General features: G+C 36.8%; 1 protein-coding gene across 3 annotated transcripts in view; it reads right to left on the minus strand.

Annotated features, from left to right (window-relative positions):
* The window catches only part of LOC131152044 (fanconi-associated nuclease 1 homolog), a 71046-nt gene extending 47981 nt beyond the window's left edge, over window positions 1–23065 (minus strand). For 2 of the 3 annotated variants that reach the window (XM_058103629.1, XM_058103628.1), the window contains exons 1-6: window positions 22877–23059; window positions 22568–22784; window positions 15256–15758; window positions 15051–15155; window positions 8025–8289; window positions 7879–7941 (exon numbers count right to left, since the gene is read on the minus strand). In XM_058103629.1, coding sequence (XP_057959612.1) covers window positions 7879–7941; window positions 8025–8289; window positions 15051–15155; window positions 15256–15758; window positions 22568–22784; window positions 22877–22969 — 1246 coding nt within the window. In that variant the 5' untranslated portion in view covers window positions 22970–23059. Of the gene's footprint in view, window positions 1–7878; window positions 7942–8024; window positions 8290–15050; window positions 15156–15255; window positions 15759–22567; window positions 22785–22876 lie in introns of all 3 variants that reach the window. The other variant, XM_058103627.1, reaches the window with a different exon arrangement.
* Window positions 23066–23538: the final 473 nt, after the last annotated feature.

Here is a 23538-nt window from a genome sequence, read left to right on the forward strand (position 1 = left end):
CCTCTAGAAAGACTTTCCGTTGTTTCCACCCAATGAGCCACTCTCCTCAAGTGTGGTGGAACTCCCTCTAGTATAATTAGCAAACATTTAGTAGTAGCCTGTGCAATAGACAAGTTCTGAACTCTATTGATATAGTTCAGCTCTTGCCTACAATTTCAAACCTTTAAGGAAATAAAACATCTTATCTTTCTCTGACATGTCCCAAATATCCAACATCAAATTTAAAAATTGTTTGACATATTGGCTAAAGATCTCGCATTTCTATTGAGCATTGTACTCTACATTATCATGCAAATGGGCTATAAGCTCTCTTTTCACAAGTATCAATTACACACCATCCGTTCAAAATCCCATCATACTTGGTGCACCACCTCAGCTAGTGTCACCACTCAAGTATATAGTCACTATGGATACTTTCACCTCTACTAAGTCTACTCTCACCATACAAAAGTATTGGTTGATGTCAAATAAGTACTTCTCCAAATCCTTACCATAACGGAGACCCCTATAGGCTCAAGCTTATAGCAACCTTGTTCTTCCATACTCTACCCTCATCTAGTGTTGTAAACCTTTTACCGTACTATGAAAATCTTCTATCAACTCCTCAATGAAACCGTGCTATTTTTTTGGAATCCCACCAATAAACCAACACATTTAGAAAGTTGGGTCATCTCTATGGCCACAATTTTGGCTGAGACAGCCTGTGCCTCTGGTCCATTAATTCTCTCAATATTAGTGTGCAGCATAGTTCTTTCGTTGATGCTTCAAACAATTTTACAATCAAAAGGCAACTGAATCATGAAGCATTAACCAAACTTTTATACAAATTACAAACTGTCACAGGTGGAACACTTTACACCTTGTGAAGGGCCAGGCAACACTAGTTGTAGCACACTAGCTTAACTAGTCAACAGAAAGTAAACCATGTCTTCACCACACAAACAAATTCACAACCAATTAATAAAAAGCATGTATGTAAACACAAGTCACACGATAAATCGTAAAGTAAGCATAATTCATTATTCACACCTCCATAGGCCATGTGTGTTTAGCGAGGGAGACAAGTAAGCTAAACACGTCCATAAAAGCTGGTGAGCTATACAATGATTAATTAACACTCACCCTCCCCTAAAGACTTTCTATGCAATTCTCATTCTGTCACTAGGAAACATCAATGCAACCAAGGAGTCATACTCACTATTTTTGCTATTTAATCATCCTACTCAAAGAATAAAACCTACACTAGAATTTGCATTATGGTTGCCCATCCTATATGCACAAGACAAGCGGTCACAAACAAGCATAGCTCGTGACAAGTGGGCTCGGAGTTGGGTGGACTGCGTATTATTCACATTACTTTGCACATGTGTCAGATGTTGGGTGCTAATGATCTAGATCCAAATAAGTTTAATGAGCAGCCCATGGTTTCAATCAAATTACCTTCTCCGAAGTAGGCCCAATATCCATCTTAGGCTTTGAAAGATATTCCCATTAGCAATCTGGCCCAAAGCTCAATCAATTATTTTAATGGGCAGCCTATATATTCAGTCAAGGTTTCTTCTCCAAAGAAGGCCTATATTTTTCATCTCCAGCTTGGCAATATGTTGGGGCCAAATGTAGTTTTTTTTTTTTTTTTTTTTTCACAATAGAATAAAGTAGGCTACTTCCTTTTCACAAGGAAATATATCTATTCTGCAAATCCATATCAGCAAATGGTAAAAGCCAAGCATGATTCAAACAACTCAGGAAATATGGTTGATGTTTTTGTACCTTTAGTGAGAAAGGAAATCAGTAAAGAGGAGAGAACAACAAGTGAGTTGTTGAAAGGGATTCTGTAAAAGGACCAAGAAGCTTTTGTGCACGAGATTGAGGGTAAAATTGATATTTGGGGGGACGATCTATTGGTAAGGGAATCAACTTTGATAATAGGGGCCAGAAAGTTTATGCTCGTTGAAAGGCAGTAGAGATGGGTGTTGAAACGAGGAGAAGATATAAAGAGAGATTATTCTAGTGGAGATGTTGCTACTAAAAATTTCAAGGTGTCTCTAGCCACTAGAATGATTTCGAATGCTTTCTTTTCTCCATACCTCATACCCTCTAAACTTCCGTGTTAACCACATAAAAACAACATAAATTTTAAGGAGAGATACAGAAGGAAATTTATGTATTGTGGAAGATCCAAATATTCAAAAGGGTGCTATAAGTAAGAGCATTAGCAAAGGTAAGGAGAAGAAATGGGGAGATGTGTCGACAATAACAGTGAAGTTGTTAGCAAGTTTGATAGTGATTGGGACTTTCTCTCGGATGAGATTACAGTATGGATATGTTTTTGACTCATCTGATTTTACTTTGGGATATATCACATGTGCCACTATCTTCAATGGAAGGATTGGAGGGGATTTCTATTTTTGAGAATGACAAAATAGATAAAAAGAAACTATGTGAGGATGGAATTCTGCTCACCACAGAGGAAGAGATTACTAGGAAGGATTTAGAATCTTAGCAATTGATTGATAAGATGGGCTTTGAGGCTATTTGATTCTATAGGGAATAAAGTTCACCTCAATGGTGGTAAAAATAAGGTGAAGAATTCTTTTCTCCTTTCTTTTGGTGTTTATAAATTAACCAAAGATGAAAATGCTACTAGGAATGCAGTGGATGCATACCACAATCCTAATGTGAGAACCTATTTTTACTTGGATGCATAAACATTAAGATCTTTGGCTATTGAGAATGCCATTGCACACGGTCATGTGTTACTAATGCAGTAGTTCATGAAACATGGGGACTCACGTATGTCAATATTATCAGCTTTTCCACAATAATTTTTCATCTTTCCAAATGAACAAAATGTCTTGCTCTGTCAATCTCTCGTCTCTCCCTCTCGCAAAACCAAACTTCTCCCCCTCTAGTGTATATGGTGCGATGAAGCCTTCTGGTGTAGGTTATGATGAACCGAGTGATATAGATCAAGGAAAATCCTTTGATCTGCATTTGGACAAGGCAAAGGTGATCACATCTTTGCTCGTGATCGAGAACAATGCCATTCGCAACAAGTGGGTAAGGTTATTAGAAGAAGCTCTAACATGGTTTGCTAATGGGTTGTTGGTTTTGATCAGATGGAGAGGGGTTTTCGAAGTATTCACAAGGGGATTAGGCAATACTAGTTGTCGATTAGGTGGACGAAGGTGGGAAAGTTCCTGGAGTTAGGGTTGGGATGGAAAGAGAAGAGATTTTGTGTGTTCAATCCTGGCAGTGCAAAGGGCGACAAATGGCAAAGCTTCACGAGTGTGGTCTACAAGCTAGTTAAGGAGGTACAGAAAGATTGTGGTGGTGTAGTTGCAGATGGCCCCCCTCACCTCAAATCTTCGAGCCAGGTAGTGTTTGAAGGCAATATAGGTGAAGACAAGAACACAACTGCTCAGTTCATTCTGGAAATCGAGGAATGGTGGCCAAAAGGGAAGAGGTGTTGTTGTTGTGGTGGTGCGGTTCTGACGTAGATCCCTGAGCTTTCAAAGACAGCAGTCTTGCAAACCAACTGGAATTTTATGAGAAGGAAGCTAGGGTTCCGATGGAGGGTGCGCTCTTCTCAGAGATAACTAGGGCTGCATTCAGCATGGAAGCTGTGGAGAGGAATGGGCCGGGAGGAATGTTTCTAGTTTTGGACCTAGCCCAATTGAAAAGGAAAGTATCTCTTTTTTATCTAAACTGGGGCATTTATTTGAGCAAGGCCAAGGTTTAGGTAAATCTGAGTTGGGCTCTAGTGAAGAGTCCAAGGGAGGACCTCATTCTATGGGCTCCATACAGAAGGGTAATGGTGCGAGTCAGGATATTGGATGGGGAAATGGAGAACCAAATCAGTCCTTGCTGGATCTCAATAATGGGAAGGCCCATATTACAGTCCCTAGAGCGCAGGAAACAAGCAGTGGAAAGGAGGATGCTAGAATTGTTGATAATGAAATTCATTCCCAGTCTCCTGCACTCCAAATTTCAAGTCGAGCTGAACGAACTTGGGAACATGCCTAGAATATTAACAGTTCAGAGTCAAAACTAGACCATGGTGTTAAAAAAGCAAAGGATGGTTCAAAATGTGGGGTGGTAAGAAATAAAAAACCAGGAGCTGTTTTGAGGGAGATTGATGATGTCTTGTGTCAGAATACTGACAGATTTGAAGGAAGTAAGGTGTATGCTCATCGAAAGGCAGCTTATATGAGTGCTGAGATGAGAAGGGTGTTTGAAGAGAGGAGAGAAAATTCTGGTGTGACAGGGGCAAAGTTTTTAAGGATAGATTCTAAAGGGGAACTTAGTATAGTGGAAGATTCTCTTACAAAGAAGAAGGTTGGGTATAGCAATAGGGAAAACAAAGAGGACGAGGTAAAGAAATGGAAGGATTTTTCAGATTCAGAAAGTGATGATTTTAGTGAATTTGACTGTGGGGGGTTGTTGGATGAGATTCGAAAACAATATGGGTACATTTTTTATTCTTGCGACAAAGTAGGGGATTTATCTTATGTTCATCATCCCCGGTTGGAAGGTTTGGAGAGTCTATTTTTGATAATGATGGTTTAGTCAACAATTTCAGCATAGGGATGGAATCTTGCCGATTCCTGTGGAGGAAATTTTGAAGGACTTAGAAGCTCAAGATCTTTTGGATAAAATGGATTTGAAGTTGAGTTGAAGTTGAGTGAATTTGGAGGAGATGAAATATGCTTGGATGGTGGCAAAATTCAAGTTCGAAGGGTAAAAGGGGATTAACGAATTTGAAGTGCAGTTAATTATGATGGAGAGAGTGTGAAAAAGGGTTTCCTTGCGTAATTTTTTCTAGGTTCATGTTGTGATCTTCAGTTTTTTGTTTTTTTTTGTTTTTTCTGTTCTTTGGTGGACTCCTTGATCCCCCATGTTGCACCTTCTTTTTTCCTATCGAATATTCTTTCTTTTATTATAAAATAAAAAGGTGAAGGGCCAGAGGGAACTAGAAAATTTGAAGTTCTAAGGAAACCATGATAGAAAAGTTTTAAAGAGGGGTTCTCTTCATTAATTCTTGTTAGATTTTTATTTTTCTTCCTTTTTTATTTTTTATTTTTAAATTTTGAGGATTGTTAGTCTTCAGCTGCGTAGTAATCTCTCTTCTTTTTTTCTTAATACATCTTCTTTTCTTATCGAATAAATTAATTAATTAAATTAAATAAAAACATAAAATCAAGATTGAGAAAGCTATGAGACATTTCCTTTGGTCAAGAGTATGAGAGATGAAGGATCATTTGGTACGTTGGGAGGTTTTGTGTAGGTCTAAGGAGGAGGGGAGCTTGGGGGTTGGTAGCAGTGGCTTAGAGGAAACTCCTAATGGCACAAAGTTATTAAAAGTAAATTTGGCTTACATGTGAATGTTTGGGACACTAATATGGATCTTAGGTGTTCTATTGAAAGTTTGTGGAGATTTACATTGCAAGTTTACCCACTTTCTATTCTTTTAACTACGTTTAAGCTGGGTTATAATTCTCATAGACGTTTTTGGGAGGATGTTTTGGTTGGAAGTTCGGCACTGCAGAATATTTCCTACATCTCTATCATCTTCCACCAGTTCCTAATAACTATATTTCTTCTTTTTCTTTTATGCATTATGGTTCTCGTATTTCTAGGGTCTTTTATTTTAGAAGAGGTCTAAATTATAGGGAGTTGGAGGAATTTGCATCCTTGCTGTGCCTGTTAGCATGCAGTCAGGTTTCTAATAGGAGGGGATGGTAGCGAGTAGGTTATGGATTCTTCAAGTGAATTCTCTTGCAAGTCCTTTTTTGGCTATCTTATCATGTCTAATGTGCCAATCTTTCATTGTTGTATTTGAGAGTCAGGTGTTCCTTCCAAGATTAAAGCTTTTTGTTGGTTTTCTATGCTTAATAGAGTTAACACCCACAATCTGTTGCAGAGTAGGAGGCCCTTTAAGTTGTCGTTAGTTTGTCACCGGATGTGTGTATCTTGTGTTCTAGCTTTTAACAGTTCACAGTACCTCATCTATTTCTGTGCTATCCATTTTCCTGGGGCATGTGGAGTAGATAGTTTAGTTTATTTGAACATGGTTTAGGGCGCACAAAGAGGTGCATGAATTTTTAATTGTTTCTTTCATTGGTTTTGGGAAGAGGAAGGCTGCGATAACATTGTGTTAGTGCATGCTCTTTGCAGTTACGCGGGGATCTGCTTGGAATGAATTCAACGATTTTCAATGGAAAGATCAAAGAATCTGGCCACAAATTTTCTTTGGGATAGAGATATGGTATTTGGCATCTTTTTGGGCTTTTAATGATTGCCATCAGCCATCGCAGTTCCTTTGGGATAGAATAAGTTTTCTTGCTTCTCTGGGTCTTTTCATCCAGTTGTTTTAAAGTTCTCCTTATTGACATTCAGCAAGAATGATCATTCTTGGTGCTGTTAGCTTAATATTTTAGACATTTCTTTTTTTTTCTTTTTTTTAATCTCTTTCTTTTCTTCTATGTTCTTATAGGAAGATGCCTCATCCTCCTTTTTATATATATCTTCTTGTTTCAATAAAATTTCTATTTTCTATATAAAAATGAATAACAGCATAATCTTAATTTCCGTTTTGTGATTGGCAGCATAAACCAAAAATCTAGGTTGAGTGAAGAATTGGCAAATGAGCAAATTAACTCAATAAAATGCAAAAAATAAAATTACAGGCATAAAGGGAAGTCTTTCTTTTCTTCTATGTTCTTATAGGAAGATGCCTCATTCACCTTTTTATATATATCTTCTTGTATAAATAAAATTTATTTTTTTCTGTATAAAAAAGAATACCAGCATAATCTTGTTTCAATTTTGTGCTTCACAGTATAAACCAATAATCTAGGGTAAGTAAAAAATTGCAAATGAGCAAATTAACTCAATAAAAAAAAAATACAGGTATGAAGGAAAGCAATAAAAATAATTACCACAGTGAGTTATGTCAGCTTGCTTTGGAAAATTTGAAAGTTTGAGATTAAGATGAAATTGAAGGACAACAAATATACATCAACAATGTGCATGCAAGCCTCTAACAACATGTGAGCTTCTAACATGTCTTGTAACTAAGTAATGTTAGGGGAAGATATGCATGATACCTATATGCCAAACTTCAATAACCAAGACTCATCTATGACAATTTCCAAAACTAATACAATGTAAGTAAACACAAAGGGAACACCCTACCTCCCCCAGCCCTCCCTCCCAAGCCCAAAAATGATTTAATCAAAGTACCCTAACGTTAGACTCTCAGGCCCAAATCTTGGGATGGGATCAGAAGAATTAGAGCAAGGGGATGGGCACTTGCCTGTTGTATAGCCTAGGCTCGATGGAGCAAAATAATATGGAAATAAGCTATCACAAGTAGTTTTGTAGCTAAGTGGAAATTACAAGCATGCATACAGACACACATACACGCACTCCTTAAAATTTCAAATACATTACCCTAGTTCATATCTTAAAAATAGAAATTCGATCTATCTAAATGTTTACTAGAAGATACAAGCTAACTTGTTCTCTTTCTAGTTTTCATTTTTATTTGGATTGATACCTCATCTTTTCTCGCTGTATTTACTTCTATTACATCATTTTAAGTTTCTATTTCCTATTCAAAAGATATGTTCAATCCTACAGTATATTCCATCCAAGAAAACAGAAAAAGGGGGGGGGGGGGCGCGGAGAACTGCAACAGAAGTTGAAAATACAAAAGACTAAAAACAACTATATTCAATGCCCCATTAGCCATTTTATTCTCCTTATACTACAGAAATAAACATTGGCAATGCTAAACTCATGTATAGAGATAATGGATAGAATTCAAATTTCAAAACAGCTTGGAGAAAGAATGAAAGGAAAAGAAATGAAGACCTTTTCGCATATAAAGTCGAACAAAAAGCCTCTGACTATCATCTGAGAGCGTAGTGAAAGATTCTGTAAACAGAACCAAAACCATGTCAAACATGGGAGAGAGACTAGCAAAAGGATAAATCTTGACAAAAGATCAAAACCAGTACCCAGGAAGATTTTTTCATCATCTGTTAAAATATGTGAGTTACTCGCTAAAACCTCTTGTACTAGCAGAAAAAAGTTCTTTTGATATTTGGCCATGTTGGATGGGTAAGTCTTTGCAGATTCAACAACACGAAGAAGATTTTTCCATAAGGACTCAAAAACCTGAACATTATCATATTCATTTTTCTCAGAAGATAATGATTTTTGACACACAAGCTGAATAGGGACCACATCAAGAGAATCTTCAGGAACAGAAGTTATGCATCCCTGCGAGACAGATCAACAATATAAAAAACTAAAAAAACTAAAACTTAGTAGTCTTTAAATTCTTGAATCTATACAGTGTTGTTTCCAAATCTTGACTAGAGTAATATCCAGGAAAATTTTGCTGTTGCAATATCAACCTCATGGTGCATATATAGGTGTATGTGTGCGTGTATAGAGAGATAAAGAAGATAAGAAAATTGACCTGATTGCCTTGTGCCCTCACAGAAAACAATAAATGATAAAAAAAAAAAGGGCAGCCCGGTGCACAAAGCTCCCGCGTATGCGGGGTCCAGGGAAGGGGTGGACCACAATGGGTCTATAGTATGCAGCCTTAACAAGAACGCAACAAGATTTTAAATGGTTTCATAGTCTGCCTAAATCACAGAGCTCCAAGAAAAAATCTCCACTATTTCTCAAAGAATACAGTCTGCTCTGGGGTTCTCAAACCCTAGCTACAAAAAAATAAATAGATCCCACATGAAAAACCCCAGAATGCTCCATACACAAACAGTGCAGAAACTCTGACCTGGACACAACAATAGCATATCATACCATGGGAGCTTCAGTCCTGCACCCTCAACCCAACCAAATGCTGGGCCTTAGTTTAGCCAGGATGGTTTCATTTTGTGGGCAGGTAACTGATAATCAAAGATGATTACACGTAAGTGAAGAAGGTATGGTTTGCAAATATCACAATGTAATTTCAGGAAGGGCAGCCATGTTTCAGAAACTTTGTGGAAGGCCTGAGTAACTTATCCTTCCATATGTTACTGAAATAGTAAAATTAGATTATGCTGATAAACGAAAAGAAAAAGAGAAAATATTATGATACCATCAAAGATAATTGGATAAACATGTATATATCCTGCCAGTAAAATATGGGGAAAAACAATGACAAGTAGAAAAATCATGGATACCAAAACCAAAACATGCACTGCAGAAAAGTATAAATGTACCACAATAAATTGTGCAAGCATAATCATAAATAATTCCCGAAGTTAATATTTATTTCACGTTTATTCAAAAATATTGTAAATTATATATTATAAGCTACAATTTTTCAGTAAAAGTTATATCCCAGGTGTAGCTTCAAGCTTGTATTTGGGATAAGAGTTAAAAACACTCTGAAACTCTCACAGATACGGAGCTAATATTTATCAAATTTCAGTACATGGACCTTTGAGGCAATCAAAGAAATCGGAAGTTAATAATTGAAAAAGAAAAATAAATTAAAAAGAGAAAATTCAAATTCCTATTTTTATGCTGTTAGAAGTTATATATGTCTTTTAGTATTATTATTATTGAGTGTGTTAGTATGTTAATTAGTGAGAGTTAGTACAGGTAATATTATCATTAGAATGTATTTAAATTTGTATTATAAATAGAGGGAGAGACCTATCTTCAAGTTTGGTCATTCATTTTCAATCAAATCTTAGCACGGTATCAGAGCATGATCCTATCTAAACCCTATTTCCCGCAGACTGCAGCTGTCGCTGGAAAACACCATTCCCGCAGCTGTTCTTCCCTAATCCACCTCCATCCCATACCAAATCACAAAACCAACCATATACCCATAATCGGATCCCCCCCCGACTACCCACCCCACAAAACCCATCGCCAGAGGGCCCCCCACGCGCCAGCCAAATGCCAGCAGGGCCGACCCCGCGCACTGGCACGTGAGAGCAGTCCTGGCCACCTTTTTCTTTTTTTTTCTTCCGCCATGCTCCAATTCCTTCTTTAGACTATATTATCAAGCTGTTAGGCCAGTTTTTTGCTCAAAAATTCAACCTTTTTTTACCATGCACCCACGGTATTCCGTTAATTTCTGTTCAAGGTTTGTGAAGGCTTTCTTATGAGTTTTTTGGAGCCATGGCAACCTTTGTATGTTCAGTTGTGAGGGGCAGCACTATATCTGTCAGTGAGTTGTTCACCTTGTCCGTGGTTGTATCGGTGCTTCACATGGTTTTTTACTGTTCCGATTATTGATTGTTCTTCTTGCTTTTGGTGTGATTGCTGTTTGTGAGTGCAGTGGCAACGCTATATCCATAGTATGTGATTTTCCTGATTAATTTTGATTGTTTTACTTGTTTTTGGTGTGATTGCTGATTTGTGAGTGTTGGGACGGAATCTATGAATCTCCAAATTTTGTTTCCTACATCACTGCCGCAAATAACGATTCAAAAGTTGGATGGAAAGAACTACAATCAATGGTCTAAAGCTGTTTGAATTTATTTAGCAGGATTAGAGAAATCTGACCGCTTGCTCCAATCTAAATCTTCTGATGAGAAGAGAAAATACATGTGGGTTCAGGAAGATGCCTTGATTGTTTCCCTCCTATGGAATTCAATGGAGCCACAGATTGCACGGATGTGTATACATTTAGATACGTGCAAGGAGATTTAGGATTATGTCAAACTTCTTTACTCCAGTAACATTACACGTATGTATGATTTATCCCAGGAGTACTTTCAGTTACAACAAGAAGATAGGAGCATTGCAGATTATTTTGGAGAGAAGAAGCGTATTCATGAGGAGATTAACGGCGTGCAACCTATAACTGCCGACGTTCATGAGATGTAGAAGCAGAGGGAGCAGATTATAGTTCTTCGTGTTCTAGCAGGCTTGAGACCTGAGTTTGAGGCAGTTCGGTCCCAGACACTCAGCAATGCCAAGCTGCCATCATTTGTTGATGTTTATTCCCGTGTCCTTTGTGCTTCCTTTAGCATGCATTCTCCTGTTCTTGCATCTAGCTCTAAGCGGACAGCCTTTGCTATACAGAGTGATTCTAGTTCTCTACCAAACAACCGCAAAAGTTATCGTGGTAGTTTGAGTAGTCGTAGCAGTACAAACAACGAGGTAGAGGTACTCCTTGCAAGTGAATCATTGTGGATGGAATAATCATAGTATTCAGCAGTGTTGGGATCTTCACAGCAGACTCTCACATGTTGCCAATGTAGCCACCACTGACTTCGCACCTTTGGGGGCAGCAAATGCAGCCACCACCAACTCCTCGCTTTTGGGGTCGAGTAGAGGGCAACATACTGTCTCTATGTTAGACGAAGAGTATTCCAAGTTCCACCAATATCAAGCGTCACAACAAGCTTCTCTTCTGATTGTATCTCTTGCCCAATCAGGGAAACACACAGTATGCCTATCATCCTGTACTTCTCATCCTAGTCCTTGGGTCATAGATTCCACTGCCACTGATCATATCACAGGTATACCTAACTTTTTCTCCACTCTTCAGTATCCTACAAATTTACCTTGTGTTACTCGTACTGATGGATCCACAATTGCAATCATTGGGATTGGGACTATAAAACCACTTCATCTATTTCTTTTCCTTTAGTTTAATATATTCCCAAATTTCCTTTCAATCTTATGTCCGTTAGCAAAATTACTAAATCCATGAATTGTCCAATGACATTCTTCCCTGATTCTATGGTTATTCAATATTTGAAGATGAGGAAGAAAATTGGCGGAGGGCGTGAAGCTAGTGGACTATCACTTTAAGCGCTATCTCCTTCTACCATCTGCATTACTGCTGCCACACCTTTCCAAATTCATTGTCGCTTGGGTCATCCTTCATTACAAAAGTTAAAAAGTCTTGTTCCTAGTTTGAGTTCTGTGTCTAGTCTTGAATGTGCGTCTTGTCAGCTGGGAAAGCACAATCGTGTTTTTTTTGCTTCCCAAGTCAATAAACAGGCTGCAAGCGCTTTTATGTTAATTCATTCAGATGTATAAGGTCCTAGTAGGGTTGTGTCCAAGTTGGGTTTCCGATACTTTGTAACCTTTGTGGATGATCATTCAAGAATGACTTGGTTATATTTAATAAAATATTGTTCTAAGTTATTTCATGCATTTTGTGCCTTTTGTTCTAAAATAAAAAAGACCCAATTTAGTTTGCCAGTTTGAATACTTCGAAGTGATAATGCTAAAGAGTTTTTCAGTGCACAACTCACTACTTATATGACTCAATTTGGTATTCTTCATCAATCATCCTATGCCCACACTCCTCAACAAAATGGGGATGCAAAGCGAAAAAATAGACATCTTCTTAAAATCACTCACACTTTACTTTATCAAATGCATGTACCTAAAGTGTTTTGGAGGGATGATGTACTTACTGCTTGTTATCTGATCAACAAAATGCCATCCTCCGTTCTTAGTGGTAAAATTCCCTACTCCATTTTCTTTCCTAATTCACCTTTATTTTTTATTCCTCCTCATATATTTGGGTGTGTCCTTTGTTCATCAACTAACTCCTGGGGTGGATAAGTTGGATCCTCGTGCTCTAAAATGTGTCTTTCTAGGCTTCTCGTATACTCAAAAGAGATATTGTTGTTATAGTCATGTGTTGCATCGCTACTTTGTTTCTGCCAATGCTACCTTCTTTGAGTCTACACCTTACTACACCAAGTCACTGAGCGCTTCTGAGCTCAATGAGTCTCTTCCTTTGCCTAATCTTCCAAATTCTACGTTGTTGTCATTGCCCAACCAACCATCTAAGTCTCCATGTAGTTTGAGTCCTTCTCATCACCTTGATCATCCTAATTTGCAAGTGTATTCACAACAGTGGCTCCAAGGAAGAGAGTCCCCTCTAGCCTCTACTACTACACCTTTGGTTTCCTCGTCTGATGATCATACTTCCCATGATGTTGATCCTCTTATTGTTGTTCGAAAAGAAACACCAGATTTCCAACATGTTTCTTATGACTCTTTATCATCCTCCTATTATTGTTCTGTCACTGCTTTGTCATTTACTACCCTTCCTAAATCTGTTGCTGAAGCCTTAGCCCATTCAAGGCGGAGGGATGCTATGGTTGAAGAGATGAATGCTTTACATGGCAATGGTTCTAGGGACTTTGTACCTCTTCATCCTGACAAGTTTGTGGTTTGTTGTCGTTGGGTTTACACTTTGAAAGTCAACCTTGATAGTTATGTGGTTTGTCTAAAGGCTAGTCTTGTCGCTAAAGGATACGCTCAGATATATGGTTTGGATTATTCTGATACTTCTTCTCCGGTTGCCAAACGTACATCAGTACGTCTGTTCATCTCCTTGGCTACTACTTGTCATTGGCCTTTGCGCCACTTAGATGTAAAAAACGTCTTCTTGCATGGCGACCTTGAGAAGGAGGTTTATATAAAGTAACCACCTTGGTTTGTTGCTCAGGGAGGATCAAGCTTAGTGTGTCGACTCAATAAGGCTTTATATAATTTAAAACAGTCTCCCAAAGCATGGTTTGGTCGTTTCACTGTTGTAGTACTTGAGTTTGATCTTTGACAGTGTGTTGTGGATCATTCCATGTTTTATCGTCATACTTCATCGAGTAGGATCCTTCTTGTTATTTATGTGGATGATATTGTTATTACAGGCGATGATGATAAAGGCATTCAAAGTCTCTAACTTTTTCAGACTAAGTTCTGGACCAAAGATTTGAAACTGTTAAAAGGAAGTACATTCTAGATCTATTAGATGAATCTGGCTTGTTGGGATCTAAACCGATTGATACACCCATGGATCCTCACAGCAAGTTAATGACGGATATGGATGATTTGCTACCCAATCTTGGACAATATCAAAGACTTGTTGGAAAGTTGAATTATCTCACAATTACTCAGGCCGAATATATCTTTTGCAAAAAGTGTTGTGAATCAATTTCTAGATTCTCCGAGGATAAGTCAATGGAACGCAGTAATTCACATCTTGAGATATCTCAAAGGTGCACCTGGGAGAGGTCTTTTATATCATGATCAAGGTCACACTTATATCCATAGATATACATATGCAAATTGGGTTGGATCGCCACCCGATAGGAGATCCACCACCGAATATTATATCTTGGTTGGTGGTAATTTGGTTTCTTGAAAAGTAAGAAACAAATTGTGGGGGCAAGGTCAAGTGCTAAATCAAAATATAGAGCTATGACTCACACTACTTGTGAACTTGTCCGGTTGAAGAACATGTTGGAAGAATTGGGTTTTTTGCATTCTCAGCCTATAAAGTTGATGTGTGATAATCAAGCTGCTCTTCATATTGCCTCCAACCCGGTCTTTCATGAGTGGACGAAGCATATTAAAGTTGATTGCCACTTTGTTTGGGAGAAACTTGTGCAGCAGCTCATTACAACCACTTATGTGAAGTCGGACATGCAGCTTGCTGATTTGTTTACCAAAGCGTTGGAGGGTGCTCGTGTTGGATTCATTTGTAACAAGCTAGGAGCTTATGACATTTATGCTCCAGCTTGAGGGGGAGTGTTAGAGGTTATATATGTCTTTAGTATTATTATTATTGAGTGTGTTAGTATGTTAATTAGTCAATAGAATGTATTTAAATTTGTATTATAAATAATGGGAGAGACCTATCTTCGAGTTTGGTCATTCATTTTTAATCAAATCTTAACATATGCCAACAAATATTTTCTACTAAGTTATAAGCAAGGAGTAAGTTTTTTTTTTTTCATCTTGATGTCGCTCAAGAAAATGTACTCAAATATTTCTAGCACTCCCTTCATGATGCCAATATTAAAGTGGTACAGACTGTTCTAATCTTAATTACCTTTATGCATATGACATACACACATTAAAAGTAGGAAGAAAAACAAGTACAAGCATGTGCGTGCAAGAGAAACAAAAACATGAGTGCATGCGTCCACAGAGATAAAGATGGGGAGAAAAAGAGTAAAAGCAAAATAAGCCAACAAATCAAAACTCATAGTAATTTAGTTACCAAAATTTTTTCACCTAAAGAGCTACAATACCTCAAAGCTCAGGCCATACTCATGAATTAAGGGGGAAAGATACTGAGCCAACTCTCGCGGGAGAAAACCAAGCATTTTACAGCATCCAGAATTAATCGAAAGAACCTGGCACAAAAGGACAATGCAATGCATTCAAAACAAATACACCCAAAAATAAATAATAAATAAATAAATAACATGAAGTAGGATAGGAAAAGAAGAGAACCTTGATAGCATTGGAATCCTTAACATTATTAGGGTCTCTCAGAAGGGAAACACTTGCCCCAAGGTTAACTTCCCCTTCTTCACTAAATCTACGACCAACTATGAAAGTATGGAGGACAGCCCTAGATATATTGCCCATTGTAACAGCCGTGTCAAATATTGGCTTCCCATTTTCTGATTGGAGTAAAGGCGTGTCAAGCTTGTAATTGTTGCAATCACTAGACGAGTCCCTGGTGGAACTATCATCATGAGTGTGCCTACTTGTCTCCAAGTTTGAGCATAAGCTATGACCATAGTCGTAATTTTCTTCAGCATCATTAATGTTGGACAGCATAGAAACAGTATTTGGTGCAACACTGCTCTCAGTCTCCCTCCATGCCTCGTTGGTCACTGAATTATTCGACTCACAACACTGTAATGCATCTTTTGATCTTGAACAGAAATTTAACTGAAGGAGGGTCAGCTGGGTCATTTTACGCTTGGTTCCTCTAGTTAGGCATGCATCTGTAGACCATCAATTGAAACCATAAGCATAAGGTGTACTACAAGAACACAACAGTAAGCATAACTAATTTAAGAGACTGAGAATATGGCAATCGAAATTCGGAAGAGAATCACACGATGAAAGGACATTCTTAGATCAATAAAGCAAGGCAGTGTCTCTCTAAGCATTCAATTTTTTTAAAAAATTTTCATGTCCTACCATGTTGAATACCATCCCCATAGGCCCATTAGTTCCCACCTTGTCGGAGTTGTTTTGATACACTGCCACCAATAGACTCACATCCTGATCTGCTATCAGCACAAATACCATAACCAGAGGCCCCTCGCTGGCAGTGCATGCACCCCACATGCTGGCCATGTGCATGTGAAGAACATCCAGAATCTCCTGCAGCTTCCAGGTTTTATAATTTCTGAGATTTGAATTTTGAAAGTCATCCAAAAATAAATAAATTCCTCACCAACCAATGTCCTCTTCTTTTTCTTTCTTTTACTTCTACTTCTGAAGGTTTCTCTTCTTTTTCTTTTCTTTCATTTTCTTTCATTCTATTCTCTCTTTTTGGTTTGTTTCTCACCAACCAAACAAATTCCCTCTCTGAACTTCCTTTCTTTCGTTTCTTTTCCTTTATTTTATCCTAAACACCCAAACAAATCCAAGGATTCTTGTTTTTTCAGCCAAAAAATCATGAAGAAGCAATAAAGATTTTATGGGTTAAGGAATCTTGTTTCTTCAATATTCTTGGATTTGAATCTTAAATTAAGATTTGAAGAATTCTTGCAGTCCCTCATTGCTTAACCCATTAGCAACATCAAATTTCTTACATCAAAGGTACTCGCGATAGTATTTTTCAAGTAGTAGTCATTGCCTTTTTAGTTTCAGTCACCAGTGAGATCTTCTCCCCACTTATCATTTCTTTTCTTATTACTATTATTAATAATTTTTCCAATAGTTGATTAGTAGTGGAGATTTTGTGTTTATCATTGATAGGCTTCGTATATGCATTTTTGTGTTTTTGTGTTTTTCATTTGCAAGTTTTAGAATATACAAAAATTTTCAAAAAGTACCATTGCATGGTTTTTTTTTAAATAAAAAAAAAAAAAAATTAGTCTAGCTTGGATTCACACCCAAAATTGTATGCTTTAAAATGAAATTTTAATGAATTGTATTGTGTGTGTGGTTTTTACTAGTTGCGGAGTGTGATTTAGAAAATTGTCTATGTGAAATAAGTCTGCCAAAAAAAAGAAAAAAAATGCAAACGTGTACTTCTCCTGTTAATACAAATTCTTTGTACACACACTCAATTCCAAACCCAGATAAAGGAGCAGGGTTGTGTTAGGTAGCTGACAGCCAGCACAAAACTTTGTGAGATCTTATTATCATGAATTCTTGCCAAATTCACCTAGGTCAAGGAAATAGACCGAATCAGTATAGGAAGAGGGTTACTAAGTTAGCACAACAAACTAAGATAAGATTAGCAACTTGGAATAGAAGGACTTTTACGGGAAAAAGTATGGAAGTAGTGGAAATAATGTTTTGAAGGAAAATTAACTTAATCTACCTTCAAAAGACAAACGGGTAGGAGAGAAAGCTAGATAAGTTGAAAAATCGAGATTTAAACTTTGGTACACTGGTAAAGAGAAACATAAAAACGGGATGGGTATTATTGTAGATAAAGACCTAAAAGATAATGTAATAGATGTTAAAAGAATAGGGGATAGGATCATTAAAATCAGGATAGCTTTAGGCCTGGAGATAGTGAATGTCATTAGTGCATATGCTCCCATATAGGCTTAGCAGAAAATCTAAAAAGACAATTTTGGGAAGATATAGATAGTATTTTACAAGAGATACCAATGACTGAAGAGACATTCATAAGAGCTTATTTGAATGGTCACACTGGCAAGGATAGTATAGGATATGAGAGGATACATGGAGGCATAGATATGGAGATAAAAAAATGAGGCCGGTAATATAATCTTAGATTTTTCCATGTCTTACGATTTGGTTATATTGAATACTTGCTTTATAGAAAGAGACGTACACTTAATAAGTTTCAAGAGTGGGTATAATAAAAGCCAAATAGATTTCTTCTTAACTAAGAACAGGGATCATCTATCTTGTAAGGATTGTAAATTTATTCCAAGTGAAAATTTGGCTACACAACATAGTCTTAGTATTAGATATACATATTAACAAATGGAAGAGAAGGAGTAGCATAAATCAGCACAAAAGAACTAGATGGTGGAGCTTGAAGGGAGATAATATAGTCAAATTCAAAGATAAAATGAACAAAGAGTGTCATTGGACAATAGGGAATAAGATTAATGCAAATACTGTTTGGAATAAAATGGCAAATTCAATCGCAAGGATAGCAAAATAGGTTTTAGGTGAGTCCAAAGGAAGATACTCAAGTGGTAAAGAAAGTTGGTAATAAGATCAAGAAGTCCAAAAAGTCGTTAAGACAAAAAGAAATTGGTATAAAATATGACAAAATTGAAGAAATATAGAAAATCTTAAAAAATATAAAGAAACAAGAAAAAAGATGCAAAAAAGACTATCAATGAAGCTAAACATAGAGCTTATGATATTTAATATACTAAACCGGATACAAGAGAAGGAGAAAAATACATCTATAAACTTGTTAGAGCTAGAGAAAGAAAATGCAAAGATATAGGTGATGTAAAATGTATAAAGGACAAGAATCATATTGTCTTAATTAGAGATGAAGACATAAAAGAAAGGTGAGGGAGATACTTTGATAAGTTGTTTAATGAAAACCAAAATGAAATATTGAACTTAGAAGTGGCAAATTAGGAGAAGACTAAAAATAGGAGATTTATTAGCAAAATTAGAGTCCTTGAAGTTAAGATGGCATTAAAAAAATGAAAAGTAGGAAATCTATAGGACCAAATAAAATACCAATTAGGGATAAAGGAATTATTTGATTACTAATACTCTTATAAAACCAAGAAAATGCGAAGAATGGCGAAAAAGTATGTTAGTACCTTTGTACAAAAACAAAGGCGATATTCAAAATAGTAATAACTATCATGGAGTTAAGAATATAAATCATATGATGAAATTACGAGAAAGGGTAATTGAACATAGAAGAAGATCAGAAATGAAGATTTCAAAAAATCAATTTGGTTTTACGCCTAGGAGATCAATAACAGAAGCTATTTATCTTTCAAGAAGTTTAATGAAAAAGTTTAGGAAAAAGAAGGACTTGTATATGGTTTTTATTGACCTAGAGAAAGCTTATCATAGAGTACCTAGGGAAGTTTTGTGGTGGGTATTAGAAAATAAGGGAGTTTGCAGTAGATATACGGAGGTAATAAGGATATGTATGATAGAGTAGTTACTAGTGTTAGGGTTGTAGAAGGAAATTCTAGGGATTTTCCAACCACAATAGGTGTACATCAAGGTTCTACTTTGAGCCCTTATATTTTTACTTTAGTAATTAATGAACTAACTAGGAATATCCAAAATGAGATCCATCGACATATGTTGTTTGCCGATGATATCATGTTGATTGATGATAGTAGAAACAGAGTGGAATCTAAGCTAGAACTTTAGAGAACCACGTTAGAGTCTAAAGGGTTTAGAATAAGCAAGAATAAGACAGAATATATGAAATATAATTTCAGTAATGTAAGGAGTAGCAACAGAGAGAAGATTAAACTGGATAATCAAGAGATTAATAGCACCAATAAATTTAGATATCTTGAATCTATTATGCAAGCTGAAGGAGATATTGAAGAAAATGTAGCACATAGAATTAAGCTAGGGTGGGTAAAATATAAGAGTGCATCAAGTGTGTTATGTGACCATAGAATACCCTTAAAATTAAAATGTAAGTTTTATAAGACGGTTATAAGGCTAGCTATGCTTTATGGTTCAGAATGTTGGGCAACTAAGAAACAACATATACAAAAAATGGAAGTTACTAAGATGCATATGTTAAGGTGGATGAGTGGTTTAACGTTAAAAGATTAAGTAAGAAATGAGCATATATGCAATAATTTAGGCATAGCACCGATTGAAAACAACATAAGGGAGGGGCAGCTTAGATGCTTTGAGCATTTGAAACGTAGGCCTAGTAGAGCACCTATGAGAAGGAGTGAGTTTGTTATTATTTCTAGCAAGAAAAGGGGTAGAGATAAGCCTAAAATAACTTGGAATGAGGTAGTGAGGAACGATTAATAGTCCTTAATCTAATAGAGGAAAACGCTCTGGAATCTGGATCAGGTGAATTGGTGGAAAAGGATTCACGTAGCCAACCCCACCTAGTGAGACTTAAGGCTTGTTGTTGTTGTTGATGCCTACCATGTTGAATATGGACTGTAGAGAGAAAAGAAGGGAGAGAGAGAAGAAGAAGAAGAAGAAGAAGAGAGACTGGGCAAATGCAAGGAGAATCAGATTTAAGGGGAAGATGAGGCAAACACAAGGAAATTTAGATTTAATCAATAACTAACTCCAAAATACATCTACCAAATGTATGTATACCCCACATTTAGCTGTTAACTAGAAGTCCAAAACACATAATTAAAAATGAATCCATAGACAATAGGAAAAATAAACAAGTCTAATATATGTAACCTAATTCCCTAAATCTATGCCTAAAATATTTACACCAGAAGGCAGTCTAAATGGTGATGGTGGTCCATACCCATGCTCCTCAACAAAATAGGGTTGTTGAGAGGGAAAATAGACATATCCTTGAAGTCACTTGCACCTTACTTTATCAAATGCATGTTCCTAAAGTGTTTTGGAGTGATGTTGCACTCATTGCCTACTATCTTATCAACAAGATGTCATCCTCTCTTCTTGGTGATAAAATTCCCCACTCCCTTCTCTTTCTTAATTCTCCTATGTTCTCTTCACCTCCCCATATATTCAGGTGTGTGTCCTTCGTTCATTAGCTAACCCTTGGGGTGGATAAGTTGGACTCTCATGCTATAAAATGTATCTTTTAAGGCAACTCGTGCACTTAAAAGCGATTTTGTTGTTACAGTCCTAATCTAAATCAATTTTTGGTTTTTGTCAATGTTATCTTCATGGAGTCTACACCATATTACTCTCTGTCTCTAAATGCTTCCAACCTCAATTAGTCTCCTCTTCTACCTAATCTTCCAAATTCTAGTTTGTTTCCCTTACCTAGTTGTCGATAGTCATTTTTTGACCAAAAATCTTAACCCAAATGAAGATATCAAATATCAAAAATCAAAAAAATAAATAAATAAAGAGAAAGCAAAGTCTTTCACTAAGACAGTCGATCGGCCCTTTTGGGCAGTCGACTAGCTTTCCCTCCATCTCTATTGTTTGGCGCCACCCATATGCATTAGACTAGCTCTTTTAGGCAATCAAACCAACCCCAGCAAAAAATCGAATTTTTGAGTTGTCATCTTATGATTGATTGGGGAATTTGGACTTGCCACATGCCCCCAATGATACCATATGTCAAGTAACAACGTTGGCATTTAACATGCATGTGTTAATGGTTGTTTTGGTCATTTAGCATCATTAGTATGCTCCAACTTAAGGGGGAGTGTTAATGGTTATTTTGGTCATTTAGCATTATTAGCATGTACTAGTGTTATGTTGATAAGTGTGAGTTAGTAAGGATATGGTGCACTCGTTATCTTATAACTATGAGAGATTTCTTGAAAGAATTTGATGCACCAATGATCCACAAAATTCAAATGTAGCTTAGCTCTTTCCAATGTCCAAATGATGAGGAGATATCCCCATTTATAAGGAACCCCTTCACTCATTTTAATATTATGACGTGTGCCACAATTGTAACCCTTAATTCCTTTAGTGGGTCTTTGAGTTGGGCTCCAGTTGTTGGGATCAGTGATTTGAACTATATCCAAGAATTAAGTTACACCATAGTGAATTTGGGTTTGACCTAAGTAGGTTGGTTGCACTTGAATGAGCACTTTGGGCTGTGTGCAAGTAGGCTCAATTCCAAGGGGCCACAGTCTAGTTTTGACTTTGACCAATATATGCTAGAACTTTATTTTTGACTTTTAACTTTGTCAACTTCTTAAATTAATAAAATTTTGATGTGATTAATCAATAAACAATTAAACAGTTAAGAGTTGGATTCCAAGCACAGATTCTGCATTTTGACAGCAATAATTATCCTGCAGCTCAATTGTTCTTCATGGTGAAAGAAAGAAAAAAAAATTCTCTGCTCTATTTGCTAAAAAATCAATTTTGAGGGGTCTACACTTTCTGAAGAATCAGAAAAATAAATAAAGTGGGAAGGGATAAAAAAGCAGAAGCTGCAGAACCACCACATCCATATCTTCAGCTCACATACAGTGTAAATGATAATTCCATAATATAAATTTAGGAGACGACCAAAAATGCACATTTACATATGGTCCGTTTGGCTAGTAAGAAAAAAGAGGAAATAGACGAGAAATCCAAATTCTGAAAATATGGATGTGTTGGAGAGAATGGTTTTCATGTCCTTGAATTTGAATATGTGGAGATTCAGATAAAACTCAATAAATATTATACAGCATTTTATCTAAATGTATACAAATAGTCAAATGCAAATTCAAGATCCGAACGTCAAGCTCCCAAGCACAAGCACAAGATAGGAGTCATTGACCTCGCCCAATAGATCCTACTGCAAAATTTTTAAGCTGAATTTTGCAAAGCTAGCTACCAAATCTCAGTTTCATTTATTTTCTTTTTTTCCCAGTTTCAAAGCAGCCAAACAACGGGTTAAACCATATCTCGCAGTTCGACAGCTAAATCAAAAGGGAGTAAATCAAACAGCAGTAGAAAAGCATACCCAGATGAGAATTTATTGTGCATTCCTCGCCGCGAACAGCATTTCCGCAGACGGGGCAAGTCACCCAATCAGAAGTCGACACCCCAACAGCACATTCTTTGTTTCCCAAATTTCCGGACACGTCGGCGACGTCGCTTCCTTGCTCTGACGCTGACCCTTCCGCACCCCTCGTCGAGGCAATTCCGCCATTTTCATCTTTGCACTGTGTTAACGAAGTCTGCAAAACACAGACATAAAATGAAGGGTTCAAGATGACGATAAGTAAACAAACCAATAATAGAGAGAGAGAGAGAGAGAGAGAGAGAGAGCCTGAAGTGGGGTTGAAAGAAGAGCTTGACGACTGGGGAGGAATCGCCGGCGCTTGCCGACCAACCGGATTAAGCTCTCCCGGCCAGTGAGCATGAGGACGGGCTCGCCCCACTGCGGCGTCCGCGCGCAATCGCGGTCTGCACATTATAAAAAATAAATATTAAAAAAAAACCCCATGAAAATTGTCTCATCCCGCCAATTGGGGAAATAGGAAATTGTATAGAAATTTCGCGCGTTGAAAATTTCATGACAGGGCTGGGGTGAAGAATATTGATAACTTAAACTCTGGATGTTTAAAGTGTGCACACAAATTACTATGCAATACATATACAAGTAAATTACTATCTTACATAGGCCACGACTAATTAAGATAGGTCTATAAGGTATTGATGCTTATTTGGCAAAATGAATACTTTTATGGTGAAGAAGTTGGAAAGGAAATTTAAAATGAATACGAAAGGAAAGTTGATTCTTATAAAGTAAAATGGAGTGATGTATATAATTCTTTTAGAAAAATGAAGGATTGGGATAAAAATTATTGTGTAGATGAAATACTACTACTCTAATTAAACTATTTTGATATATATGAATCAAAATAGCTTTTATGAATGATATAGATTCGTTAGGTGATACACAAATATAAGCCAAAAAAATATCTCACA

This window comes from Malania oleifera, chromosome 3 (genome assembly GCF_029873635.1).
Source record: "Malania oleifera isolate guangnan ecotype guangnan chromosome 3, ASM2987363v1, whole genome shotgun sequence".
Classification (NCBI taxonomy): Eukaryota; Viridiplantae; Streptophyta; class Magnoliopsida; order Santalales; family Ximeniaceae; genus Malania; species Malania oleifera.